This window comes from Rhamphochromis sp. 'chilingali', assembly GCF_963969265.1.
Source record: "Rhamphochromis sp. 'chilingali' genome assembly, chromosome: 3".
Classification (NCBI taxonomy): Eukaryota; Metazoa; Chordata; class Actinopteri; order Cichliformes; family Cichlidae; genus Rhamphochromis; species Rhamphochromis sp. 'chilingali'.
This window is the reverse complement of record NC_137931.1, coordinates 39,038,276-39,063,461: the sequence shown is the minus strand read 5'-3', so window position 1 is coordinate 39,063,461 and position 25,186 is coordinate 39,038,276. Positions and strand designations below refer to the sequence as shown.

Below are 25,186 nucleotides of genomic sequence, written 5' to 3'. Positions count from 1 at the left end.
CATTCCCTTGGCTGCAAACTACTGGAACGAAATGAAAGGTTACGATTTTGGATCGTGAACATGGGGTGCAAGCTCCCTCGTGTGGCTGATTTCAGGTCCTGCAGCATGTAGAACATGAAGTTAGGCATAAGAATGAGACGCAAACATAAGGTGAAGGTTTAGTAATAGAAAAGAAGTCTGCATCCCAGTTCATGACTTGCTTGCAAGCTACTTAGCTTAGGTGAAAAGCAGCTATCTTGCATGCCTCCATGCAACAAATCGCCATATTTACTACATGCAGATTCACACGGGAACCCTTTTGATTTTTAAAAATAAATACAAGTACAGATGCTTTAAGTGCTTAGACTGATATTGTAGGTATAAAAAGGATGCAGCGACTCTGTAAGGAGCAGATGAAGATGTTGCACCTGTGCCAACATTAGTCTTTTATACCATGCCCAACATTTTGCTTATTTTTAACTTGTCCTCTGTTGAAATTATCCATATTTAGCAAAGCTACTCCACAGTATCTCTTAAGATGAAATCCTGCTCATGGTGATAAAACCATTGGGAAAGTATCTGCAGAAAAACTGTCTTTCTTCTGGTTTTAAACTGAGGTAAAAATTGCTCCTCCTCATCTCCCTACATTAATGATTTAAATAGCCCTAAAGTTATCTGACTGTTCCCAAATGTATACCATGACATTAAATGTCTTGGTAATTTATTCATTTTACAAGGTTGAATGATTGTACAGCATAGATCTAAAACAAGAACTAGGTACACAATTTTCAATTTATGTAGATTTTCATGGCTACTACTGTTTGATTTAATGTCCCTTAGCAAGGTGCACTTTCACCAGGCTTTTGGTAGCCATCAACAAGCTTCTTACATAGTTCTGGTTGGGATATATGACCACTCTTACTGGCTGGATTGGTAGAGTTTATTTCCTGGCACTAACCCAGCCTTTAAGTGTAGTCCGCACATTTTTAGTAGAGGAGAGGTCAGGGATTTGGGAAGGCCATTACGCCAGTTTAATATTGGCTTGCTTCATGTATTATTTGAACAGCTTTAATGTGTATTTGTGGTCATTGCCCTGTCGGAACATCCAATTGGGTCCAAGTTTTAACCATAGATGTTAAATATAGCTAATGTTGAATTTTGAGGTAGTCCATTATACCATCGCTTTTGTGCAATGTGCCAGTATTGCTGGCAACAAAACAGCCCGAGAGCATGACAGTACCACCCCGACACACAACAGTTGGTACAGTGTTACGCTTGAAAGCCAAACAGTGACAATAATGTGAAGTGGTCTAATAAGGAGTTAACAGGCCTTGGCATTTTCAGCTTAAGACATCGTAGAACCTTCAACTCCATTTTTTTTTTTTTAAATACATGCATACACTCACTCATATCTGTATGCATGTATGTAGGTGAGCCAGTATGTATAATTTAGAACCTGGGTAATTATCTCAAAGCTCTGCACCTTTTTTAAATCATTAAGGACATATGAAGTGCACTCATTACAACCTTGGAAAAACAAAAGTTCAAAGAAATCATGAAATCCTCCAAACTATCATGGGATTCATGAATATGAGTATATAAACCCATAAAAATTAGTCTTAAAGAAAGAAAATGCGCAGAAATACATATAAGCTTTAATCATTTGTCTCTTCATGGAATGATGTGTGTGACAAGCAACTACATTTAATGGGTTTTTAATAGTAAACAAAGACAGTGTGTTAAAGTGTGAAGCACGCTGGGCTCTTCAGAGGCTGCAGGCCTGTAACTTCTTGTCAGCCAGCTTGAGAGACACCCAGGTGTTGAGCATGGATGCCCTCAGTTTGCACCACACCAGGTGGTCACTCAACCCGAAGATCTGCGCTGCAAACTGGGCAGAAGCTTCTGGAGACAATACTGTGGAGCAGCCAAGACCTGCAGGACAAATAAAGTAGAGAAAGACTTGGTTACCATAAGGGGGAAAAAATTAAAACCGTATGTATGATTCACACTGCACATGTATATATTGCTGCAGAAACGATGCACCCCCCCCTTCTTCTCCAACATGTTTGCACCGAGTAGGAGATCATCTGTATCTCATTGTACATCTGTATAGTGACAATAAAGGCATTCTATTCTAAAGAGCTCTTCTCACCACTTGGCATGCGGAGGGATGACCATACATCTTGCGATCCCCAGTCTGGAGTGAGAGGAGGGCAGTTGATAACAGGGTAAGCCGTGTTACCAGACATCACTGGGCCGAGGCCGTTACTTCTCCCAGCCACAGCCACGAATACAGTGGGTATCCCATCACCTGCAAAAAAGCATAGAGAAATTATCACATTATCAAGAATCCCTAGATCAGTTTAAAGATGGAATTATGTCAATATTAAAGCACACCTTCATATTCAGCCTTGATTCGGAGCGTCTCATCTGGACCCTTGTGTGCCGAGGTGACTCTGAGGACGCAGGGGATCCCGTAGGAGGTGCACGCCTTTCTTATCTTCTCACAATGGGCCATGTCTGAGGTGGAACCCATTAAAACCACCACCCTGCTGCTTGCCTGGGGCTTCAGCAGCAACTGTAGAGGCACAGAAACCATTGAATCATCAGTTTATTTCAGTTTTTGACTGCTCAAATTGTACTCGTTTTTTTCCCCGAATTGCATAAAAAGCAGCTGCAGGCTTTTGTGATGTTAAACAATGTCTGTTGGTTAAGATATTCAAAGCAAAATACTCCTACAAGATAAAGAAGAATTTAGAGTTTGTTTGCTGTACCTTGACCCTTTCAGAGACCCACTCAAAATTCCTCTTCACCATCTGCATTGCCTCTGGGGTAACCTCCTTCAGGTCTCTGTACACCTACAAAGGGGAAGAAAAAAAACAGTTTAAGGCTTGTATCTTCCCCCCCCCCCTCATATCAGCATGAAATGAAAGTCAATGCATGACCTGTTTATCTTTCTGCTGGCTCCGATCTCCAGCTGGCCAAAGCCTCCATGAATCATTATCAATCACGTCAGCGAGCACAATCTCTTGAGTTTTAACATTGACACCAAATTCAATCTATAAGCAAAGAAAAAAGTCCTTAATTGTAGTTCTGCTGTAGGTACAGAAGAAAAGTGATTGCACCAAGATATGAAATTAACCAGCAGGGGGAGGTGCTGCACAGCCTACCTTCATGTCCACCAGGGTGCAGTTCTGAGTGGCCCAGGCCTTCTCCAGAATCTCAAAAATGGCCACAGTGCTGCGATTCATTATGTCCACCTCACACTGACCAATAGTGAGCCCAGCCAGACAGAATTTGGCCTCCAGCAGCTGCTCCTCTGACCACTGAGGATCATTGTTGGCATCATCCTAAAAACAATCATTGATGAGTTTGCATGCAACACTCACAGACTGAAAATGCATCGAGAGAATCACTGCATGCCTGGAAGACTCACTTTAAAGAACATCTCCATCTTTAGAGGAGAAAAGCGGTAGCCCTCTTTGACTCCTGGATTCCTCTTGAGGAAAGATCCAGTCGCCACTCTGCGACATACCCACTCAATGGGTATCATCTCACAGTGCGCTGCAATGAACGCCGTGTCCGAGTGCTGCTTAACAAAAGCTGTCTTAATGCCTGGGGGGGGGGGAGGGTGGATGTTAGGGCAACCTCAAACTAATGGACAAATTTCAATATGTGCAACCATGTCAGATTAGAAAAATATAGATTTTATTTAATTTTTTATACACTGGCACACAGATGGCTCTTCAAGTTACCATGATTTAAACCTATCTTTGATTAGGGTCAAGTGGATGGGATGTGGCTGGTTGGATCGGGTTAATTCTAAGTGGAAACACATCAAGTCACAAGGCAGCCATTACTACAGCTTGACTGACCTACGCGTCACACACAAGATGGTTACAGTTAGCCAATTGCTTATAAATTAAAGTCATATGGAAAGTAATTTTGGGATCATGTAAATCTTGCATGCCCTTCACATTTAAGTATTTTTGCAAGATTGTCATTTCTGTTCAATTCACCCCCCATCCATCCATGAAACACAACATAAAATTCAGTTCTTAGTGGATTGTCATTCAGAGGGTTAAAAAAAAAAAAAGTCATTTTTAAAAAGTTGCAAAAATGAGAAGAGCCGAACTGCTTCCCATGTGTGGAAAACTGATTACCATGTACTTCTGAGATATTTAAATAAATCCAATGGCATTTCAGAAAAATCCTGCAAACTGAATAAGTGAGCCAGGGCTCTGACAAAGTGTGACAAACGTTTTATATTTTCTTAACATTCAAGCCCCCACATTAACTGAAACTGAAAAGATCAATGAGTCCAAAGTTTGTTTTTTTTCCAGTAAACTCTACTGAATCAATTTACCTTTGATAGTTTGTTGCTCACAAAAACTTCTGCAGAAACAATGTGCCTAGATACTGGCCAAGTGTAAGGGACTTTTTTTTTTTTTTTTTTTATTAATGGGAAAAAAAAGAGCTGCAATAATTATACACATGCGTTTGACAGAACTGCCCCAACCCACTCAGACTGCAGAATACTGTCCCCCCCCTACAAACATTCAATAAGTCCTCACCAGACTCCTGCAGCAGCTGGAACACGCAGCTCGTAGTTTTGTTGGCAATGGCAGCTTTGCCCTCCATCTGATCTTTCCTCACGGCATTCCCAGCCGTGATCTGGTCTTTAGACTGGACTAGAACCAGTCCCGGCTGGTCCAAGAGCTCGAAAATCTGTTTTGTCTTGCCCTCATTGAGCTTTTGGCCGACTTTCAACTCTGAAAAAAAAGAGGAAAAAGTTAAAACACGCACATCTAACTTAAGCGCTAACGTGTGTATTAAGGATCGTGCAGTACCTGGGGTGGATGCCATAGCGCTCGTCGATCCTGAACAGTCCTGAAAGACAAATCACAAAACACGCCAGTTAACTTATTGAGAAGCAGAAGGTGTGCAGGCAGCCGGGGAGGGGAAGTGGGCCGTGTCATACTTGCGCCGGGAGCCAATCACAGTTCTCAACTCATCTAAACAACCAATCACAGCGGCGCATCTGTTACCACGTGAAAGGGAAGCGCTCAAACGTCAAGAGAAGACGTAAAAAAAAAAAGAAAAAGAAAAAAACTTTTGGAGGTTTTTCTACCAAAGTTCATCCTTTTACTCTTTGATGAGAAGGTTGTCTTATCAAAAGCTCCAACAGGACTAAATAGTGTGGTTTTTGACCTAATCGATTAATTTGATTAGAATTATTCGTAAATTCCACGTATTCCATTTAATTCGTTATGATTTTAGTTATGGCGGACCGGTTGTTAGGTTAAAACGTATCTAGTCTGATTTAACTCTGTTACTCGTGATTTCATGCCCAATTCAGCAGTGTCAGCTGAGTTTGGTATGTTTTAACAAACCACGTTGTATCGCTGCAAGCACGTGTTTGGTCACGAACGTGTATCAGGCAAGCGCTCATACAAACACGCGCGCGCACGGTAATTGCTCACAGACAACTAGGCGCGAGACTAGACCGCAGTTTATACGAGAGGCATCGGCGACAGGCGAGCCCATGGAGTTCGAGGAGTCGGGTATTGGAGAGGAGTGCGGAGTCTTTGGGTGTGTCGCTGCGGGAGAGTGGCCCACACAGCTGGAGGTGGCTCAGGTCTTAACTTTGGGGTTGGTGGCGTTACAGCACAGGTAAGTAACGGAAAACCAGTTACTCCAAAATTGGTAACGACTGAAAAGTTACCACACTAGTTAATGACGTCCAAGCTTTGCATTTTAGATGAAATGTTTGGTTTAAATTTGAATCTGACCCAAACTTGAGCAAGAAAAACAAAAATGCAAGATGTGAATTTTTGCAGAAAGCAACCTCATGCATCTACAGTATTGTGCAAAAATATTGACCCCCGCTCCCCCTTTTCTTTATATTTTGCAGAGAAATTAGCGACTTTTTAAATATGCACAGAAATAGGCTGTATATGACAAAAACTGAGTTTTTACTACTCTAAAGAGCATCAAAGCAAATATTAGTATGACAACCTTTATTCTTCAACACAACCTGAATTCTCTTATGGAAACTTTCTTGTAACTTCTGTAAGTAGCCTTCGACACTAGTTCTCCTGGCTTGTTGAAGGACATTCAGAGTTTGTCTTTGGATGTTTGTTTCCTTGTTCTGTTTTCCCTCAGTCTGTCAATTCTGCCATCCCACATTGCTTTAAAAATGTTGAGGCTGGGCTCTGGAGAGGCCAATCCATGACTGACCATGTTTCATTGTGTGTGTGTTCTTTCTGTCCAGGTATGCATTTCCTGCATTGGCAGTGTGTTTGGAATCACTCCTGTGCTGAAAAATGAGGCATCAATCAGATGCTTCCTCGCCATGCTAGATCAAAATCTGTCAGTATTTTTCTTTATTATAATTGAATCAGAGGCAATACAACCATGATAGAACCTCCACTGTGTTTTAAAGATGGCTCTCTATTTTACCTCTTGCTTTTTTTTGAACACACTGATGGCAGTTTGAACCGACAATTGAATATTAATTAATCACATCACTGTCGTCACAGATTTTTCAGTCCAGTTCTTGTGTTATTTGGCATACCTCAGTTTTTCCTCCATGCTCCCCCTCCTTAAGAATGACATCTTTACAGACACCCTCCCACTGACCACTGAAGAACCAAATCCATCTCTTAGGTCCTTTGACAGCCCCCCCCCCCCCCCCCCCCCCCCCCCCCCCCCACACACACACACACACATTTTTTGTTCATTTGAAAAATGAAAAACATGAAGAGTTAAAAATGCTCAGTGACAAGGTCTACACTGAAAAGGAGTGAAAGAGCAGCCAATGTCTAGTGAAAACTATAAAAAAAACTTATGTATGTGTAAATACATTACTAAGGCAAGAATAAAAGTGAGCTTTGCATATTTCCTAAGGTTTAGCTATATAAATGTACATGTGCATAAGTTTAGGTTCAACACTGTGGACAACAAAAAAAAAATCACTTTGTATAAAACCAAAAAACATATGTATGAATTAGTTGTTCCAGTATTGGAGAGTACTCAGCCATTTGATTGCTATACCATAATTTGACTGTATTTAATCCCTAATGTTTTGTAATAATTCTTGCAGTGTTATTGGTTTTCAAAATGGAACATTCCCTTAGCTATCTATATTAGAAGGACATGTTATTCTTAGAGGATCCCAGGCAAGGATAAGTGTAAAGAGCTGCAGCCACACCATGGTTCTCTACAATGTTCTGGCAACCAAGCACTCAACTCTTTCTGAGTGGGCATTGGATTACTTCATATAAAAGCACCAAATATGCCACATGCTTCTTTGCACACTAACTTTCTTTTTGGGATAACCAGCTTTTTTGGTGGTTATGACAAAGTGCTATATATTTCTGAATGCAGCCAGGTCATCCACTTGCTCAGCGCAGTAAAGTACCTTCCCGATTCAGAGGAGGTGAATGTTATAATAAACAACAACCTTAAACTCTGCTGCAAAACCTGTATTTCTACAGGTTCTGTCCTGTGACTGATTGGGTAGTAAAGCCTGAACACGGGTAGGACAATTTCTGGATATTTATCTACCACAGAATCAATTTTTTCAATAAGCAGGGTTTTTTCCAGTTTCTACTGTGTCAGTAGACCATTTTGCTGAAATGCTTTGCAAGCTGTGCGAAAAACATCAATCACTTACTTGGGTGGTTGCCTGATTTGTGGCACTGTGATCTACCACAATGGTAGATGCCTTCTCAAAAAGGCTTTGGAAAGCATCATTAGTTTTGCCTTTTTTGCCTCAGTGTGGGACTCAACAGACAGCCTGCATACCAGAGTTGGTTTGTGACGTTCTTTGGAGATAAATATTGAGATTTTGTAGCTCTCCAAACTGATCTCCTGCATCCTGACAGTTTGCTCTACATCATAGGACTGGCATAATTCAGGCTGTGTCTTTAGCCATTTTTGAAAGGCTGTCTTACCTTCTGCCTTGTGTTTAAGAAGTTGGCACAGGTTTCTGATATTACCAAGCATGACCTCTTGAAGCTCAATGTTCTTGGGCTAAATACTTGAAGCATACATTCTTAAGCAATGAAGGCCTTGCTTTCTTCTGTTCTTCTTGAGCACACACTGAGAAAAAGACTACTCAATAGCTTTTCTCTTTTTTGTACAATTTTTGAGTCTACACTCATAAAAGCCAGATTTGATTGCCTAGCAGTTAGCAATTTTTTGTTTTCTCATCGACTCTGGTACAGTGGAAACACAAAACACCTTTTAAAGTGTCACTGTAGTTAGCAACATTTTATCAAGCAGCTTTTCTGAAAACATATCATATGATTGCCACATTCTTGGTTCTGATGAAATATTCGATACAGTTGTTGAGACCATGCTAGTTTTAAGTTACTGAGTTGAAGGCAACTGGATTTCTTTTTTGGTTCATGAAGCTGTCCCACATAGAATTCACACTTAGGTCTTGTGACCGAAATAACCCATCCATTTAGTCACATGTCAGCTCAACTGATGTGACCCTTAACGACTTGCATAAAAACCGGGTGGGTCAACGATCCTCAGGACACCCTCCAAGAGCACAACCCCACTAAGGGTTAAAATACTTTGTTTTTGGAACTGAAAAAGCTTCACACATGAGAGGTGAAATGTCTTCAAGAACCAAAAGGCCTGGTTTCCTTCATCTAGCTTGCAATTTAATATATCATTCTTTTTCTCCCAATTTCATTGAATTTAGAAAGCCAACCCGACAACCTCCGGTTAGCAGATTGGACAGCGCAGAAGAGCTAGCTCATCAGGACAGGGCTGTTTACACCTACAGGCCAGTGGCCACTCTTTCAGTGACGATGTGCACATCCTGGTTTGAGTGGCGAGCCGTTATGTGAAAAGGGGATGACATCTTTGAACTATTGTTCATCATCTTAGAGTGATGTGATTGCAGCCAATTCCTAACACTGTCTAAATGGTACTCATGCTACCAATGGTCATGACAGTTTGCATACTAACAACCATGGAACTGAATTTGTGGCTCATTGTTAGTCAATGGTGCTGGTTTCAGTTGTTATGCAGCTATACCGCTCAAGTACTGTACTGTAAAGTTGTGGAAAACTGCAGTCAGTCGATACTGAAGAAGTCACCTGGATAAGCGATGAAACATTTCCATTGAAAATGCTGTGACCAGATGAAGAAAATCAACTTTCTGGGATTTTCTGACATGGATTAGTGAATAACCCTTAAGACATAACAGTTTTCATTCATAAAAGCAATAGAGCTGCAGCTTTTTTTTTATTTTTATTTTTTATGATATATGCATTAATCAGTTCACCTTTGTTTTTGCAATCTGAAACAATCTAAAACCTAAACATGTTCAAGTTTGCAATCATAATTTTAATGTTCGGCATTTTTATTTAAAAAATGATTAACTGATTATCACAATGTTCGCCAAATAATCTGTCACTCGATTAATCAAGTAGTTGGGGTAGCTTTTAAAAAGTTGCCACAACAGCTTTTATTATTTAAAAAATACCTCAGTTTTATAATGGTCACATGAGATCAGTATATGTTACCTGTAATTCTGGCGACGGAGCAGGGGTGGCCATTGAACAGACTGAGTTGATCTTTATTATTGGAATATGGTCCGTCTCTTCTTTACACTGGCTGTGGAGTCTTTCAGCAACGAGAGGCCCAATGTTCAGCTTTTTTAGTGGTGTGTGCAGTCCAGGGTCTGGAAATAAGAAGGACAAAGGTTTACATTAACCTACTTTTTAAGTACTACTAGTGTAACATGTTAGCTCCTAGTAGGGTTATGCGAGTTGTGCATTTTATTAGAAGTCATGACCATATCCTTATCCATAATTTAATTATGAAGCACCATGGCATATCATGGGACTTAGCCAGAAATTACAAAAGCTTCAGTCAATTGTGGATGTCACGTGACATTAAAAGGGATTACAGAAGGAGACATATTTCAGACCTTCATCTACAGCTTTCCTCTTGATTCTTCTGTGTGTTGAAGTAGTATCCTCTCTTTCCACCACACTCTCAGAAGCACCTGCAAAAATATAATATTAAAGGTAGTTACAAAAATACAAATATGCATTTTTTGCTACAAAAGAAAAGAATTGTCTTGGTACTAAACATAGTAAGACTGGCTTAAGACCACCTCGGGACTCCTTTTTAAATAAAATCTTTAAACTATAATAATAATATATTTTATATGTATATAATAATATATTTTAAAACCAAGTTGGACCAAGTTGTCTACTAATTGGAAAGTTGTTGGTTTGATGTCCGACTTCTCTGGACTGAAGTATCCTTGGGCAAGATAATGAACCTAAAGTTCAGCTGATGCATTGATTGATTTCTCATGAAGTGGTTAGAAATCTGTGCATTTTCTATCACATTTGGTAACAGATTCAGTGCCTTGACTTTGCTGGGGCTAATCTTGCATACATGTGTCATAAACCAAGAAAAGTCTGTTGTGAGCCAGGGAGAACCCTGAACTAAATGTCATCGGTTTGTTTTGTGTATGGGAAATATATTAAGACATAATGTAAAAAAAAAAAAAAAAAAAAAACACATTTGTTTTTGGCTGTCCAAGATGGTCCTGCTTGATTATCTTACTCATGGTAACTGACCACTGAAAGCATTATGTAATCTTTTTCATCTAATTCATGCTGATAATAATGATGATGATTAAATGATCAGCTCACTCATCAACATGTGTTCTTGATCCAGATAATGCTCCTTAATTTTATGTCGCTTTGGCTCATAAGCATTTGATGTAGCCTCGATGGTTACTGATAAGTCCGAATCAGAGGTGCAGGTTTTGTCCTCCAAGGCTCCCTCCACAGCTCTCCTCGTGTTTGTCAACTTGCCGTCCACGTGATTTTTCTCATCACAGTTGTCAGATGTAGTAAGTCCGCCTGAATCTGCAGACTCGGCTGCTCCTGTGTCTCGCAGAGAGTCGTTAGCCGTGCGATTCATAATGGAGTCCACTTCCTCATAGAACCTCATGAGGCGTCTCGGGTCAGCTTCATCAGTCTTGCCCCTTTGAAGGGACCTGTAGAGGTACTTGAGGTTCTTGTACTTTGTGTGGCACTGTTTCCAGTCACGTTCAATGCCTTGTTGCATTAACCTGTTCGAGATCTGGACAAAGATGTCCCTCTTTCTGGTTGAGCTCTCCAGCTGCCTGCGTATGCGCTCATCCGACCAGACTTGGATCAGGGCTCGCACCTCTTGGTCGCTCCAGTTTCGACCCGTGTCCGACACTGTGACTACTTGGAACTGGTCAGAGCTGGAGTCTGTGTGTGCTAGATGGGCGTCTGGGATAAAAGAAGAACAGATATGGAAGGAAAAGTTTAATTATGCTGCTAAACTCCACAGTTGATTTGGCAGATTTTTCTTTTTCGGCATACCTGCACTTCTCCATTTTACTTCCATTTCTCCATCCATGTCGTAATCGTCACTGTTGTCATCTTAAATGATAAATACATAAGAAAATTATTTTCACGAAGTCTTGAATCTAAAACAACTGCTTGCAAACTTGATGCTTACCATCATCAATTTCAATGACCACCTCACTCTCAGAGCCCGTTATCTGCCCTGTGTGGCCTGCTGCTGTTTGTAGCCTCCCTGCTTCCATTTCACCATCATACAGTCTCTTCTGCATTTCCCTGGTCCCATTTTCCAGTCCTTTGTCCAGTAGAATGGCCTCCACTTCATCAAAAAACTTCATGTATTTCCCCGGGCTTCCTGCACTGCTGCCTCCCGCAGCGTGTGCACTTTTCGCAGTCTTATAGTCATATTTCAAATTCTTGTATTTTGTACGGCATTGTTTCCAGTTCCGTATCACCCCAAAGTTTCTCTGCATTTGACGAGCCATCTCTTGGAATATGGATTTGTTGCGCAGCGTGCATTTCAAACGTTCCCGAATGTTGCGGTCAGCCCAGACGCACAGCAGCGCTCTAACCTCGTCATCCGTCCAGTGGCGGCCTCCCTCTTCAGCCACATTAGTAGAGTAAGAAACAGCTGAATGAAATCGAGTCTTCATTCCTGTGCACACATGAAAACATTGTAAATTTTGGCTAAATGTTGATGTAGAAAAAACCCAAAGAAGAACAAGATGACTTTTATGTAAGTGTTTGAATTACTTTTTAGCACAAGCAAGCTAAGACTAGTTTTAACTGGCGTGTCTGTTTATCCTTGGATACCAGTTTTTGTTTTTTCCCAAGGTGGAAAAAGTCATGTTGTTATCATCAATAGTACAGTGGTGTTGTACATGTTTACCTTCCTGGACTGGGTAGATTCTTCTTTGATTATCCACATCTTCTTCCTCCCATGGCCTTTCAAGCGGCCTTTCTTCCACTCCTTGGCTGTAGTTTGCCGATGTGCCTGCGTCAGCCTTCCTGCTCTGAAGTCTCATGCTTCTGCATTTGGCCTGACACTCCCTCCAGCTGCGCACAACACTGAGCCTCCTCAGACGCTCTGAAATCACCTCAAATGTGCTTCTGCTCTCTACTACGTGCTGAGCTCCAACCTGGTCCCACACTGAGAGTAGAGCCAGCACTTCTGCTTCCCCCCACTGCCTCTCCACTGAGCCTTTTTCCTCCCCCACCTCACTATCACCTCCTCTTTGTCTCTCTGCTCCTCTCTCCATGTTTGAGCTGACCTGGAAACGCTTTCTTTTCCCCCAGCCTGTCTGTCTCTGCTGCCCGGTTCCCTAGGCAACCAGGCGGTTAAGCCTGAAAGCAACGCCTTCATGCTGAAAAGCAGCCTCACCACTGGCTTAAGCTGTGTGCTGAGGGGGCGGGACTAAGTGTAATCTGAGAAGCAGCTTGGTAATGGATTGAAACTGCAGCAAGGCGACTCTCCATATATGGCAGCCTCACCGCAGGGAAGCAAATCTGCTTTTTCCTTTTTTGGGGGGGGATTTTGTTTCTGCTCCATTTGGCCCTCGTTAAACCAGTTTTGATTTGCCTCAAGGCAACCGTAACTGACTCAAGTTTATTCTTGCAGAGAAGAAACAGAAATCATTCATGCAAAAAAACACACTTCCCACTAATACATGAAAATTTACACTGTAATTGTGTGTGTGTGTGTGTGTGTGTGTGTGTGTGTGTGTGTGTGTGTGTGTGTGTGTGTGTGTGTGTGTGTGTGTGTCTCTACTCAGGGGACAGGAAAGTGCTGGGATTGTCACAAGTAATGGAGCCAGTCCACCCACGTACACAGCACACAAGGTAACACTGAATCATGATCAGAAGCTTCTTATATGATAAAACAGAAGCACAGTTTAACCCAGCATCTCAAAAACAGACCCAGGACGTATTTGGGTTGCGTCCTGAATATATTTCCATTTGGCACAGTTACATCAAAACAACCCAGATGGTCAGAATCACACTGAGCACTTTAATGTTTGGCCTTTACAGACATGTTTTAAAGCCTTCAGACATCCTCATTGTTTGCTGATTTTCTGCTTTTTAACATCACTTTTATTTATTTTAAAATATTTTTGTGCAAGTTAAAACCTTCACAGAGCAATGTTGTCATTTTATAGGGAATGGGATTAGTGAGCACCGCTTTTTCACCAGAGGCTCTCACTAAACTGCGCTATGGTAACCTCGGCATTTGCCACACACGCTATTCAACCACTGGGATCTCAGAGCTGCAGAACTGCCAGCCCTTTGTGGTGGATACACTGCATGGCAAGATTGCTGTAGCACACAATGGAGAGCTGGTTAATGCCCATGCCCTGCGGAAAAAGGTGAGGAGGGGGCTCTGCTTGTCCACACTGAATGTTGCGCATATCAATGTGACATAAAAATAATGAACTGAACACACACAGACACAGTTTTTCTTTCTGCTGAAATATTTATTTGCTATATCCAATCTTAACGAAGGTTATGGGCTGGATGTCAACACTTTCACATACCAGAGCTGCATCCATCATCCAGTCAAAGGATTTGTTTGACTATTAAGTGTTTTGCGCTCTCAAAAGAATTTGTATCTGCAGTTAATGCTCGCATTAATGAGAAACAAAATGAATAGCTTTTTAAAATGTATATCTCTTAAGAACATTTCAGGCTGAAAATCTAAAAAAAAACCCCAAAAAAACCCCAATCTATAAAATGTAAGCTATATTAAACTGATTTTGCCCCAGGGTGGTTGTGACTACAATGTAGCTTGCCATCACCAGTGTGTGAATGGGTGGATGACTGGATGTGTAAAGTGCTTTTGGGTCCTTAGGGACTAGTAAAGCGCTATACAAATACAGGCCATTTAGCATAATTTAACAAATGTGTTCCCATCCTGTCTTTTTCTCAGCAACCTCTCTTCCAATCTGAGGCTAAAATACACAGGAAGTTTTGACTATATTTATGAGAATGTGCACTGAGTGAGAATTCCACACATGATTTGCCATGAAAAATCAGTACCAAATCATTAACTGCTCTCTTAAACTTCACTCCAAATTTCAAAAGTCTGAACGCTCAAACAGGCTTTTTGAAGTTCTGCCATCACTCTGATGGTTCAGTAAATCGATTACATTTACCTTGTCAAAGGTGATTTGAGACACTTACTCATGCTGGTTGTATAAGTGGATCTTGAGAAAGCTGTATTACCATAATCTGCTCGTTCGACACTGCCATTTCTATGATTATGCTTTCATACAAACCTGCACATTCACTGAGTGCATATTTATAACTGTCCTCTTTTTTTTTTTTTTTTTTTTTTTTTGTTCTTTAAAGTAATCTTATGACAATCCATGCACTTTATATTATATATCTAGTCGACCAATTACGATGAATTAATAAGATTTTTTTTTTTTTTTAACGCAGACCTTGTCAGCTGGATTTGGTTTTTAACCAATTATACATAACTAACCTTTCAGAAGGAAATTTAAAGCTTTACATCAAATAAGTCCTATTCTTTAGGTAAATTTAGACTGCCTCCCCTTTTTCCTAACAAGAAGTCAGTATCTCTATTCATAAGTGGCACTGAAACATGCTCAGTCCAGCTGGATCACATCAACGTCCCTTCTCGAGTGCACTTTGTGATCACTAACAAAAATCTGTGTGTCATGTATATGTGTTGTGTTTTTGTTTGTTTTTTTAAGACAAGCCAGACCTTTATATGGAATATACAGTACGTACTACCTATTGAACTGGACGGTGAAATAGATCATCAATAGACCAATGGATTAACTTCATACTCTTAGTTGTCCTTTATGCTCAGCAGCCATCTTGGAAACTGCTTCAGGTGATTATGTGGACAATTATTTTAAAGTGATTTAGTTGATAACATTCAGTTGGCAAGTAAAGGTCACTGTTTCATTTCCAGCCAGAGACACAAATCCTCTTTGTGCATCAAGAAAGTCAGCCGGTATAAATCTCTGCCAACTTAAACATGTGGCCAACCTCTTGTGACAAGCCAGAATCTTAAAGTAGCTTTGTCTGATCTGAAAAACCCATAAATTTCATTTTGATGGCCGCTGAGACGTAAAAGCAGGACTGATTTAGAAATAAAATGTAAAAAACACAAAACACTTTTCTCCAGAGTCCTGACTCACATTATAGATGCAATAATTGAAGGAAAAATAATAAGTAGACTTATGTATATCTTTGTGTCATTATATAGCAGCTGTGCCTAAGCGCAGTTAAAACTATCATGAACATCAGGCGAGCCTAGACGTCAGTGCAACAACATGATTGGCCTGTGTCTCTTTCCCAGAGTGGCTGTTGAGTGGCTCTTTGAGGGCAGGGGTGTGACAACCATTTCCATTATAAAATTTTCCAAAGACTGCTATTCCACAGAAAATAACATTATTCCATAATTAATCAGTCACTATAAATGTGCCTTGTAGGTGATGCGCCATGGTGTCGGCCTCTCCACCAGCTCAGACAGTGAGCTCATCACCCAGCTGCTGGCACTGACTCCACCTATGGAGGAGCTAGACTCACCTGACTGGGTTGCCAGGTGACTGTTGTGACCTAATGATACATAAGCATATAAGCATAAATATTTTTGCTTTACATTACTTTAATGCTGTTTTTATTTGTTTTTTTTGTTTTTTGTTGTAGAATTAAAAACCTCATGACTGAAACGCCAACATCATACTCACTGCTGGTCATGTTCAAAGATGTAATCTACGCAGTGCGTGACCCTTATGGAAATAGGCCACTGTGCATTGGGCAGCTCGTTCCCATCTCTAAACTGCACAATCCAGGTATCTACACAGTTGTTGCATGTGACCGTTGCATCAGAATTAGTGCAACTGCAGAACACAGGCATGTTTGCTCTCAAAAGACTAGCTTTACTGATAAAAAGGACGCCTCACGAGAGGTCAATGGTTGCAGCAGAGCTTTTGGCCCTTTTGATTTTGTCAGAGGTCAGATGTGTAAGCTGGTGAATGATTAACTTGATTCTTGTTTTTTTTTTTTTTTTTTTTTTTTTTTTTTTTAAGCAGGCGCTCAAGAGGAAGACACTGAGGGGTGGGTTGTGTCATCAGAGTCGTGCAGCTTCCAGTCGATTGGTGCCAAGTAAGCATTTGTTACCTTTGCAAAAGTATTCTTTAGTATAAAAGGAACCGTAATGCCAGGTGTAAATCATTTTTATAACCTTATTTTTTTTATTTTTCTTTCTTTCCCAAAGGTTTCATATCATTTGCCTTAGGCCACGAGTACTTTTTTTTTTTTTTTTCTATTTTGGCGCTTTACACTCCCCCCCCCCCCCCCCCCCCCCCCCCCCCCCCCCATAAAGATGGCTTTCGATAACAATCCTGTAACCTAAATGACAAGTTTTGACTTGGGCTGTCAGTGTTAATCGCGTTAAAATGACGTTGACGGCAAAACCGCGTTAACGCAGCATATCTCCGTTAACGACCGACATGATTAATGCCGACAGCCCTAGTTTTGACACCTTAGTATATTCTAGTAAAGACGTGATTCAATGACCATCGTAATAGTTCTGGTGTTTCCCAGTGGTAACGACATAGCTTTTGATGCACGCCCATTGCTGTTCGGTTCCGGGTCGCTGCTCGTGCGGCCAGCTACCTAGCCTGACTTGTCTCCCCAATGTGATGTTTGTGTATTTTATATACGGTCGGCAAGGTCAGTCTCTTAATTGCCCCTTGGGGATAAATTCTTCTGAATCTGAATGCATGAACAGTGAAATGGTATTCCTTGAGTCCATCCGTTCATTGTACTTTTTTGTCGTTATTGATTAACAGGTACTACAGAGAGGTCTTGCCAGGAGAGATAGTCCAGATATCCAGACATGGTGTCAAATCTCTGAGTGTTGTGCCCCGACCTGAGGGAGACCTCCCAGCCTTCTGCATTTTTGAATATGTTTATTTTGCCAGACCAGACTCTATTTTCGAAGGTATGCATATTTATTATGGGTAACACACTTACTGATTACTCATTTCTTAAATGTATTAATACTGAAATATCAATGTACTACAGGGCAGATGGTCTATACTGCCAGACAGCGATGTGGGCGGCAGTTGGCCATCGAGTCTCCGACTGATGCAGACGTTGTTAGCACTGTGCCAGAGTCTGCAACCCCTGCTGCTCTGGGCTACGCTGAGCAGGTCTGTCTACAGTGTGTCTGCTCCACCTCAGTAATCTTATAATATACCGGGTGGACTTACAGTCTCACTAGTTTTTCTTCTGTCTTCTTCTCACAGTCTGGTCTTCCATACATTGAGGTTCTGTGTAAAAACCGCTATGTTGGAAGAACTTTTATCCAGCCAAACACCCGCTTGAGGCAGCTAGGAGTGGCCAAGAAGTTTGGAGCACTGACGGACAACTTTGCTGGGAAACGAGTGGTGCTCATTGACGACTCCATCGTCAGAGGCAACACAATTTCCCCTATTATTAAGCTGCTGAAGGAAGCGGGTGCCAAAGAGGTTCGTTTAATAGTGTTTGGCAATAGTTGTTGATATAGCACACACAACATTTTGGCAGAGTGGCTCAGAAACTGGTTGGTTTGGATTGTCTGATAATTCAGACTGTAAGTAGACTAGAAGCACAGGAAAGTAACATAAAACTGGAGTTTTTTTTTTTTTTTCTTTTAATGGCAGTAAGTGGAATAAGTGAGAAAAGCCCATGTGTTTGTCACATTGCGTACTATACTTACATCAGGGGTTCATAGAAAATATTAGGCTCATTAACTGTCAACTCAAAAAAGTGGGCATACCACAAGAGCAGTCTGAGACTGTATTTCCAATAAGACAGAAAATTCCCTCCGCACTATGCATGAATTAAAACCCCAAATCCAGGATATCTGGATCCAAATTTTGGGGGTATTTTCTTGAACATCCCAGTTATTATTTCATTGATACATGTTTATTTGGGAATATCTAATCTTGTAATACTAAAGATAGGAAGTGATTAACTTTTGGATTTTTTTAAAAGTTGGGCCAAGCCCCACGTCTGGTAAACCATTTTTATGAAAATCGGTCCCTAATCAGATTTATGGCATGAGTAACATACTCTCATTCATCATTTTTGGGCCTACTAGTCAATCTGATCTGAACCGTAATTCACATTTTAACCAAACATTCATGCAGCACTTTATTGTCTCTTCTTCTATACACATCAAGTGCTTGATGTGTATAGAAGAATAGATAAATGCTACATTTTTGCCACACTTAGTAAAGGTAAATAATCATTGTTACATGAATTAACGGAAGATACGTTTTGTTTTGTTATTTCTGACCATTTGAAGAACAAATATTGGTCCTGAAAAGGGCACCTAACTGTGTGTGACCAGAATATAGTCACACACTAACTTTGTGTTTATAGTAACCTAATTATTCTTCTGGACAGGTCCACATCAGGGTGGCTTCTCCACCAATCAGGTTCCCTTGCTACATGGGCATCAACATCCCAACCAAGGAGGAGCTCATTGCCAACAAGCCGGAGTTTCAGGACATTGCTGGTTATATTGGTATTTAAAAATGCACATCTACCATTCATTTCTTTGCCTGGTCAGAACAAAAGCTTGTGTTTAATGCTAACGCTGTTTACAGGTGCTGACAGTGTTAAATATCTGACTGTGGAGGGCCTCGTATCTGCTGTCCAGGAGGGTATTGCTTTCCATATTGAAAAGGACAAAATTAATTCCAATAACAAGTCCAACAGGAAAGTGGGCCACTGCACTGCCTGTCTGACTGGGAAATATCCAGTGGAGCTGGAGTGGTAACTGCTGCACCAACAGTAGCACTGTGGATGGTGCTGCAAACTTTAAATAAAAAAAAACCCCCTGTTCTACATATGGTTTATCTCAACATTGCCAGCCGGAACACTAAGATGTTGCACAACTACAGAAGGTTACTTTATTCAGAACCTCAGGAAGCTAAAAGTGATGCTTTTTCTCACCTGTGGTGGCTAAGCTTTTTTCTTTTCCTGTTCCTGGATGTGACTAATTCCAGGTGTGTATTTCTTACCACACAAGTATGTTTTTGTTTTGCAGCTGCATTTATTTGAAAAGTAGATTTCCACATGTATTCAAAGCATTTACAATGCCAGAAAAAGCGCACACGATAAATGACCAAAACATTAAATCATCTTTATTTCTGTTATTTACTTAAGACTGTTTTGTTTGGGTTTTGGGCTGTTTGCTCAAATTTGAACAATACAGGAATATGATGTATGAATAATAAACAATAACTACAATGACAAGTACTTTTTTTTTTTTTTTTAAATAACTACATTCTCCCATTGACCATTTTATTTCAATAATGAATAGACAGAAAAAATGGACATCAAACATATATTCAAGAAATGATAGAACATATAAGAACAATTATAATCAATTAAAAATAGTTCAGAGAGATTAATTATCAGCGGGTTTCCATCGCAGAACTAGATGGTCATACATTTCATTAAATTTCATCGGCCCATCTCCTTGATGATCCCCTTCATCGCCATTTTCTGTATGTGATGGGAAAAGGTGAGTAAGAACACATCAACCCCCAGAGGCCAAAAATATCTTGTACATGGGAATTATTTTAGTCACCTGGGAGAGTAGCCACAGGTCATTTTGCTCTCTAGTGAACTTCCTGTTGAATAAAGCATAATGATTAGGTAATCAGAAACAAGTCAAGAAAACTATGAAGATCAGATGTGAAGGGACAGACAAACTTCACAGGTGCAGTGTTGGTCATTTAGTAGCTGTCATTTTTGTGCGAGTTGTATGCTACAGTGACCTCTGTCTGCTCCACTCAGTATGAGAATGAATTTTGGCTTGTACGGCCTCTCATACAAACACACAGGCGTGCTCTCTTTCTCTTTCCCCAAGTGGAAATTCACTGACAAAATACACGTCGATGGACTCTTTACATAGTTGTGATGATTAAACTTGCATAAAATAAGTCTGACTTGTAATTTCAAAACCCAAACTTTAAAGAAATATTGGGGGTTCTTACAAAGTAAGCTGACAATCAGTTTATATATTTGTATCTTCTTTAGTTTGTGTTGTCTGGGTGAGTGGTTCCTTAGAAAGCTGCACCCTAGAAAAAACATGCACAATCATGCATGCATGCATGCATCCAAATTCAGTGGGTGTGTCCTCATCAAAGTCCTCTTCCCAAAATACCTGCCTGCACCTGATATGTTTAGGAGGCATCTTAACTGCACTTTTGTAGCTATGCAAAAATACATAATTTGAGCACTATCACTTGACTTAAAAAAAGGATGAGGCTTACCCATGCCAGAAAAATCCGCTGCAGATTCAGCCTCCACATATTCCTCATGTGCTGGATACTGCTGGCTGCTGAACCTTTGAAACATGTTGTGCTTACTGGAGCTACCACCACGAGGCAGCTCCAGTTCAGACAAAGGCCTTAGCATCGCTCTGCTGTGGCGTTTGGACCCTGGGGAGTATGTGCAATACACTTCCCTGAAGCGTTTGGACTGTGGATGGCTGCTCCAGTCTAGGTCCCTGTGGCGTTTCCTCAGGACAGACCGGTGTGGTGACAGTGCAAGAGCAGCCAGAGCTGATGAAGAGTGACCTCTGCTGGCCTCAGAGCTTCTAGCACAGAGACGGCATGGAGGGCCATTGAAGAAAGTTGACTTGTTCTGACACACAAACTTGTGGTAAAGTTTCATGAAATCCTCATCAACTTGTTTTGGTGAGCACGAGCCAGGGGATGAAGGCAGGACGGAATCAATGGAGAGGTGTCGTACGAGCCTGCGATGACCCCCTGCTGCTGAGGCTGACTGCGGTGAGTGTGGCAGGAAGGACTGCTGGGAGTTTTGAGAGTAAAGCATCTTCGGTGGCAAAACAGGCCTTTTTGTCGGGGAAAACAGAGAGGCCGTGAGTGATCTGGGCCTCATAGGCTCTCTGGAAGTCACAGAATATTCACTGGGGCTTCTGGAAAACAAATGAGGTGATCTTCCCAGGCTGGTCACCACTCTTGCTTTTAGGGGACTCCTGTCCCTAAAGCTCGGCGCCTCCTGCCTGACTGGGGAGCCATAGATATCAGGTCTCTGTATTGCAGCAGTGAATTCTGGTGCAAGGATGGAGCTCCCAGCTGTCTCTAATAGAGAAAGACTTGATCTTTCCTCAGAGGCTTTAGCACAAGGTCGTGAAGGACTGACGCTATAGGCAGAGGCCTGGTCTTCCAGCTGGGTTTGTTTACGAGAGGACAGCTGAGACACAGTGAAAGTCTTGTTTAATGGTATCTCTTTTGGTTTAAAGGACACAGAGGAAGCAGAGAAGTCCATTACAAGGACAGGCTTATGCTGGTGCCTGCTCATAAGGTTTTCCTCCCTATCAGGAGATTGGTGCATTTCGTGCCAGTCTCTAGGACAGGTCACAGTCTGCATAGGCGTTGTTTTGGTCCTCGTGAATTGCTCTTTCATAGGCCTGCTGGAGCTTTTCTCTGGAAATGCTTTTGTGGTCATCTTTGGTTTGCTGTTTGTGTGTCTAAGTGGGACGACAAAGGTGTTGTTGAGGTTACTTCTGTTTGATTGCTGACGCCATCTGCGGTACCTCCTCAGCACAGAATCAGCGGCTGTAGAGACATGCTGCCGATCCCAGGCCCTCTTTATCCGACTAATCATACTTGGATAGAGCTCCACCCAGGAACTGCCATGACTTCTAAGAGACATTTCCAGCTCCTCATCTTGGTCTTCAGGTTGAAGGTCCACATTGGAAAAGTTTCTCTGACTCTCATCCAGTGAGCTCACAGTCAGCTGAGTCACATCACTTCTAGTCATCCCTGTGTGTGATGCACAAGGGGAAACAAAATTGGGAATTAGACAAATAATATACTCAGTGCTTCTCTTGGATAAACAATCTTTATATATACACTAGTGGACAACCCTCTGTTTTATTTGGAAAGTTCACACACTACCAGCTTCCAGCTGCCTCACGGGCCAGGTTACCTAACTGGGGTAACCGGATGTACTCCAAATCTTCTATCTTGGACTGCAGTTGGCGATAGTGGTGTTTCTTTTGCTCCGAGGGTTCACTGTGAGCTGGAGGCCCACTCTAATTAACCCTCGCCAAAGCTAAGAGCAGAACAAGGATTACCTTTGCCAGCTGCTGTTCAAGGTGTTGGAGTCTAACACTTAAAACTACCACAATGGTCAACTATTCATTTATCACAAAGTACAGGGAAATCAAAATGTTTGTGGAGGCAAAACTTATTAAATATATTATTTAATAATTAAAGAGAGCGTGCATGTGTAATTTAAGAAAGCAATCACGCATTTCTGTTGTGCATTTCTTTGTTGTCACAAATTTAATCCAAGACTGGAAAACACTGAAACAAAAGGATTTCCTTTTTCTTACCACCATCTTCCATAGACAGCTGGATGCTGGTATCAGATGACAAGTCCAGCTGTCAAAAACAAACCATCATTAACTCAAGTTATGCCAGATATTTTGATACAGAAGGTAATTGCAGGTATATTTACCTGAGAGTCTCCTGTGGGGTCCTGTGCTGTGTAAGAAATGTTCAAGTTGTATTAGATGAACTACACAGTGAAGCAAAGAAAAAGATGCATGTTGTCATTTAAACTCTTAATTCTGAGAAATTACCTCTTAGTGACTCCTCTCTGACATCTGTCGAGCTCTGAGGAGAAAATGTGGGTGATTAAATAGTAGTAAACGCAGCTTATGGTATTTTGTGTCGTGCATGGCTGCAAAGGTCGTTGTTAGTAACCCAAACCTTCAGTTGCAGTGAGATCACCTTCTTTTTAGATAACGTCATGTAGCTGTCAAGCTCTTGAGGACAGAAAATATACACAATGTGGTCAGACAACAAAAAAAAGTGAACATTACAGATCGTCAAATATTAAGCAGTGTTTCAGGTATCAGGCCTTCACCCATTGGACACACAAATACCTATAATTGAAATCTGGTGAAGAAGATAACAGCTGGAGGACGTAACATTTTCTTCCATTAAATACAATCAAAATCACAAATCATGCAAATTGCATCAACCACTAATATTCTAATTGGAGCTGACAGAAACAGTAAAATGTATCATGTGACATGGCCTTAATGTCTGAATGACATTAAAGGAAAGCTCTGCAGTTTTGCTTCTTTCAAATTATATCCAAACCTTTAATCCAAAATTAAAACAACACTCAAAATTAGATCTGGGAAAACAAATCATCCAGGTTTATGTTTTTTCTGGGATAGACCACCTCAAATCTCTTACTGCTGGTAAAAATCTCACCTTCAACTAATTAAAAATGCAGCAGCAAGACTTAGCACATAGCATTGCATTACCCCCGTTCCTGGCTCCTCTCTACTGGTTCCCAGTACATTTGATTTTAAGGTTTTACTGATCACTTTTAAGATATGTTTTGATCTCGTCTCCAAGATACTTTGCAGAAATATTATCTTGTTTGTTCTTCTTTTTTCAGCTGCTCTCTTTAGGGATTATCTTTAGCAGATTATCTACCTTCATCTCAGCCAATCTTTCTGCTCTATCACATCAACCCTCTGCATGTCCTCCTTCAACACATCCTCTGTCCAGTATATCCACTATACCTCCTCTGCTCAAACCATCTCAGCCTTGCCTCTTTAAATAATGTCCAAACCACTAAACCAGAGCTGTCCCTCTGATGTTCTCATTTCAAATCATGTTCATCCAGGTGACTCCCAATGACAATCTTAACATCTTCAAATCGGCCACCTCCAGCTGTGCTTCCCGTCTTTTTGTCAGTGTCACCACCTCTAAAGTACACATTGCAAAACTCACGCACCCCAAGATATTTAAACTCATCTACCTTCCTTAACTCTACTCGTTGCATCTTCATCCACACACATTCTATCTTGCTTCTGACTTTTAATCCTGTCCTCTCCAGAGCATACCTCCACATTTCCAAGCTACTATTATCTCACTTTATTGTCCTCTCATCTCAATGTTTGTTTTCCGTTTTTCACTGTTTCTGAATTTAGCATTTTGCTTTTGCTTGTCTGTCAAACTGCTTTGCAAACTCAAAACACTTTTCAAAGATTTATAATTAAAGTCTATTGTTTTTATTGTAATAAAAGGCCCTTCAGGCGACTATTGCTGTGAATTAATATATAAATAATACTGAACTTCATTATTCCAGAAAGAAAACAAGTCCTGTGATTGATCTAGCTTACAAACGCATCTAATTAGTTAGTTTTCGGTTACCTTTACTAACACAGACGATGTTATTAAAACCTTTCCGGCTCACTTACTTGTGGGGCTTATATCGTCGAGATCAACCTCTGTCCCCGCGTCCTGGTACTGAAGTTTTGAATACTATCAGAAGGAAACAGAGGTTGGTTAATTCTGTTGCTTTCATTTGCAAAACCCGCTGATAGTTACGTTCATGCTAACCGTCCATAGCCTTATTCACACACCTTGTCTATGATTCGATCCAGGGAAAGTTTGAACTTTGAATTGTTATTTTGCAATTGTGTCTTCACAAGCTCATCCATGTTTGCATATAAAATTATTTTTTTTTATCAAAAAGACGACAAAGAAAGAGAACAGCTAAACGAAGAAGAAAAATGGCGCTTTCGATTTTAAAGATTCTACGTCACAAAATAGTGGAATGTGATTGGACAGTGGACATATGGTGCCTTCCTTGATACTAGGAAATTGCGGTTGTTTCTTTATTGCGTTTAATTTGAAAGACAAAATTAAAATAGAAAACTCCGGGATGTTAGCAGTGATAACACGTAGCGGTTATTGTTCATATGAAAATGACTGCAAGTATTAATAATATTT

General features: G+C 40.9%; 3 protein-coding genes across 4 annotated transcripts; 1 reads left to right on the top strand and 2 right to left on the bottom strand.

The window, feature by feature from the left end:
• Positions 1 to 1,622: 1,622 nt before the first annotated feature.
• Positions 1,623 to 13,039, bottom strand: paics (phosphoribosylaminoimidazole carboxylase, phosphoribosylaminoimidazole succinocarboxamide synthetase). The gene is made up of 15 exons (XM_080876812.1): positions 12,250 to 13,039; positions 11,518 to 12,015; positions 11,379 to 11,438; positions 10,674 to 11,285; positions 9,935 to 10,012; positions 9,528 to 9,685; positions 4,830 to 4,869; positions 4,554 to 4,751; positions 3,416 to 3,594; positions 3,150 to 3,329; positions 2,925 to 3,038; positions 2,754 to 2,837; positions 2,377 to 2,557; positions 2,132 to 2,290; positions 1,623 to 1,911 (listed from the first exon to the last, which is right to left on the bottom strand). The coding sequence occupies exons 1-15, from the start codon at positions 12,617 to 12,619 to the stop codon at positions 1,745 to 1,747; spliced, it is 3,078 nt and encodes a 1,025-aa protein (XP_080732938.1). The 5' UTR covers positions 12,620 to 13,039; the 3' UTR covers positions 1,623 to 1,744.
• Positions 5,073 to 19,643, top strand: ppat (phosphoribosyl pyrophosphate amidotransferase). Of its 2 annotated transcripts, none has more exons than XM_080876816.1 (11): positions 5,073 to 5,652; positions 13,133 to 13,199; positions 13,517 to 13,723; positions 15,821 to 15,933; positions 16,038 to 16,183; positions 16,424 to 16,496; positions 17,186 to 17,337; positions 17,421 to 17,548; positions 17,645 to 17,866; positions 18,789 to 18,909; positions 18,992 to 19,643. In XM_080876816.1, the coding sequence occupies exons 1-11, from the start codon at positions 5,525 to 5,527 to the stop codon at positions 19,162 to 19,164; spliced, it is 1,530 nt and encodes a 509-aa protein (XP_080732942.1). In that variant the 5' UTR covers positions 5,073 to 5,524; the 3' UTR covers positions 19,165 to 19,643. The 2 variants fall into 2 exon arrangements, with proteins under 2 accessions (XP_080732942.1, XP_080732941.1); XM_080876815.1 differs by having other exon boundaries at positions 16,421 to 16,496.
• Positions 19,240 to 24,994, bottom strand: LOC308393217 (uncharacterized protein). The gene is made up of 9 exons (XM_080876814.1): positions 24,817 to 24,994; positions 24,652 to 24,715; positions 23,141 to 23,196; positions 23,011 to 23,044; positions 22,887 to 22,912; positions 22,762 to 22,810; positions 20,669 to 22,186; positions 19,981 to 20,023; positions 19,240 to 19,895 (listed from the first exon to the last, which is right to left on the bottom strand). The coding sequence occupies exons 1-9, from the start codon at positions 24,892 to 24,894 to the stop codon at positions 19,883 to 19,885; spliced, it is 1,881 nt and encodes a 626-aa protein (XP_080732940.1). The 5' UTR covers positions 24,895 to 24,994; the 3' UTR covers positions 19,240 to 19,882.
• Between the last annotated feature and the right edge of the window lie 192 nt (positions 24,995 to 25,186).

Excerpts from the sequence above, each read along its gene's own strand:
- paics (XM_080876812.1), bottom strand. The coding sequence starts at position 12,619 with ATGGAGAGAGGAGCAGAGAGACAAAGAGGAGGTGATAGTGAGGTGGGG. Across the intron at positions 12,016-12,249 it reads AATCTACCCAGTCCAGGAAG|GAATGAAGACTCGATTTCAT; the intron begins GTAAACATGTAC and ends ATGTGTGCACAG. Across the intron at positions 2,291-2,376 it reads AATCAAGGCTGAATATGAAG|GTGATGGGATACCCACTGTA; the intron begins GTGTGCTTTAAT and ends GCTTTTTTGCAG.
- ppat (XM_080876815.1), top strand. The coding sequence starts at position 5,525 with ATGGAGTTCGAGGAGTCGGGTATTGGAGAGGAGTGCGGAGTCTTTGGG. Across the intron at positions 15,934-16,037 it reads TCACCTGACTGGGTTGCCAG|AATTAAAAACCTCATGACTG; the intron begins GTGACTGTTGTG and ends TTTTTGTTGTAG. Across the intron at positions 16,497-17,185 it reads TTCCAGTCGATTGGTGCCAA|GTACTACAGAGAGGTCTTGC; the intron begins GTAAGCATTTGT and ends ATTGATTAACAG.
- LOC308393217 (XM_080876814.1), bottom strand. The coding sequence starts at position 24,894 with ATGGATGAGCTTGTGAAGACACAATTGCAAAATAACAATTCAAAGTTC. Across the intron at positions 24,716-24,816 it reads TGGATCGAATCATAGACAAG|TATTCAAAACTTCAGTACCA; the intron begins GTGTGTGAATAA and ends TCCTTCTGATAG. Across the intron at positions 22,187-22,761 it reads GCTGTCTATGGAAGATGGTG|GGATGACTAGAAGTGATGTG; the intron begins GTAAGAAAAAGG and ends CATCACACACAG.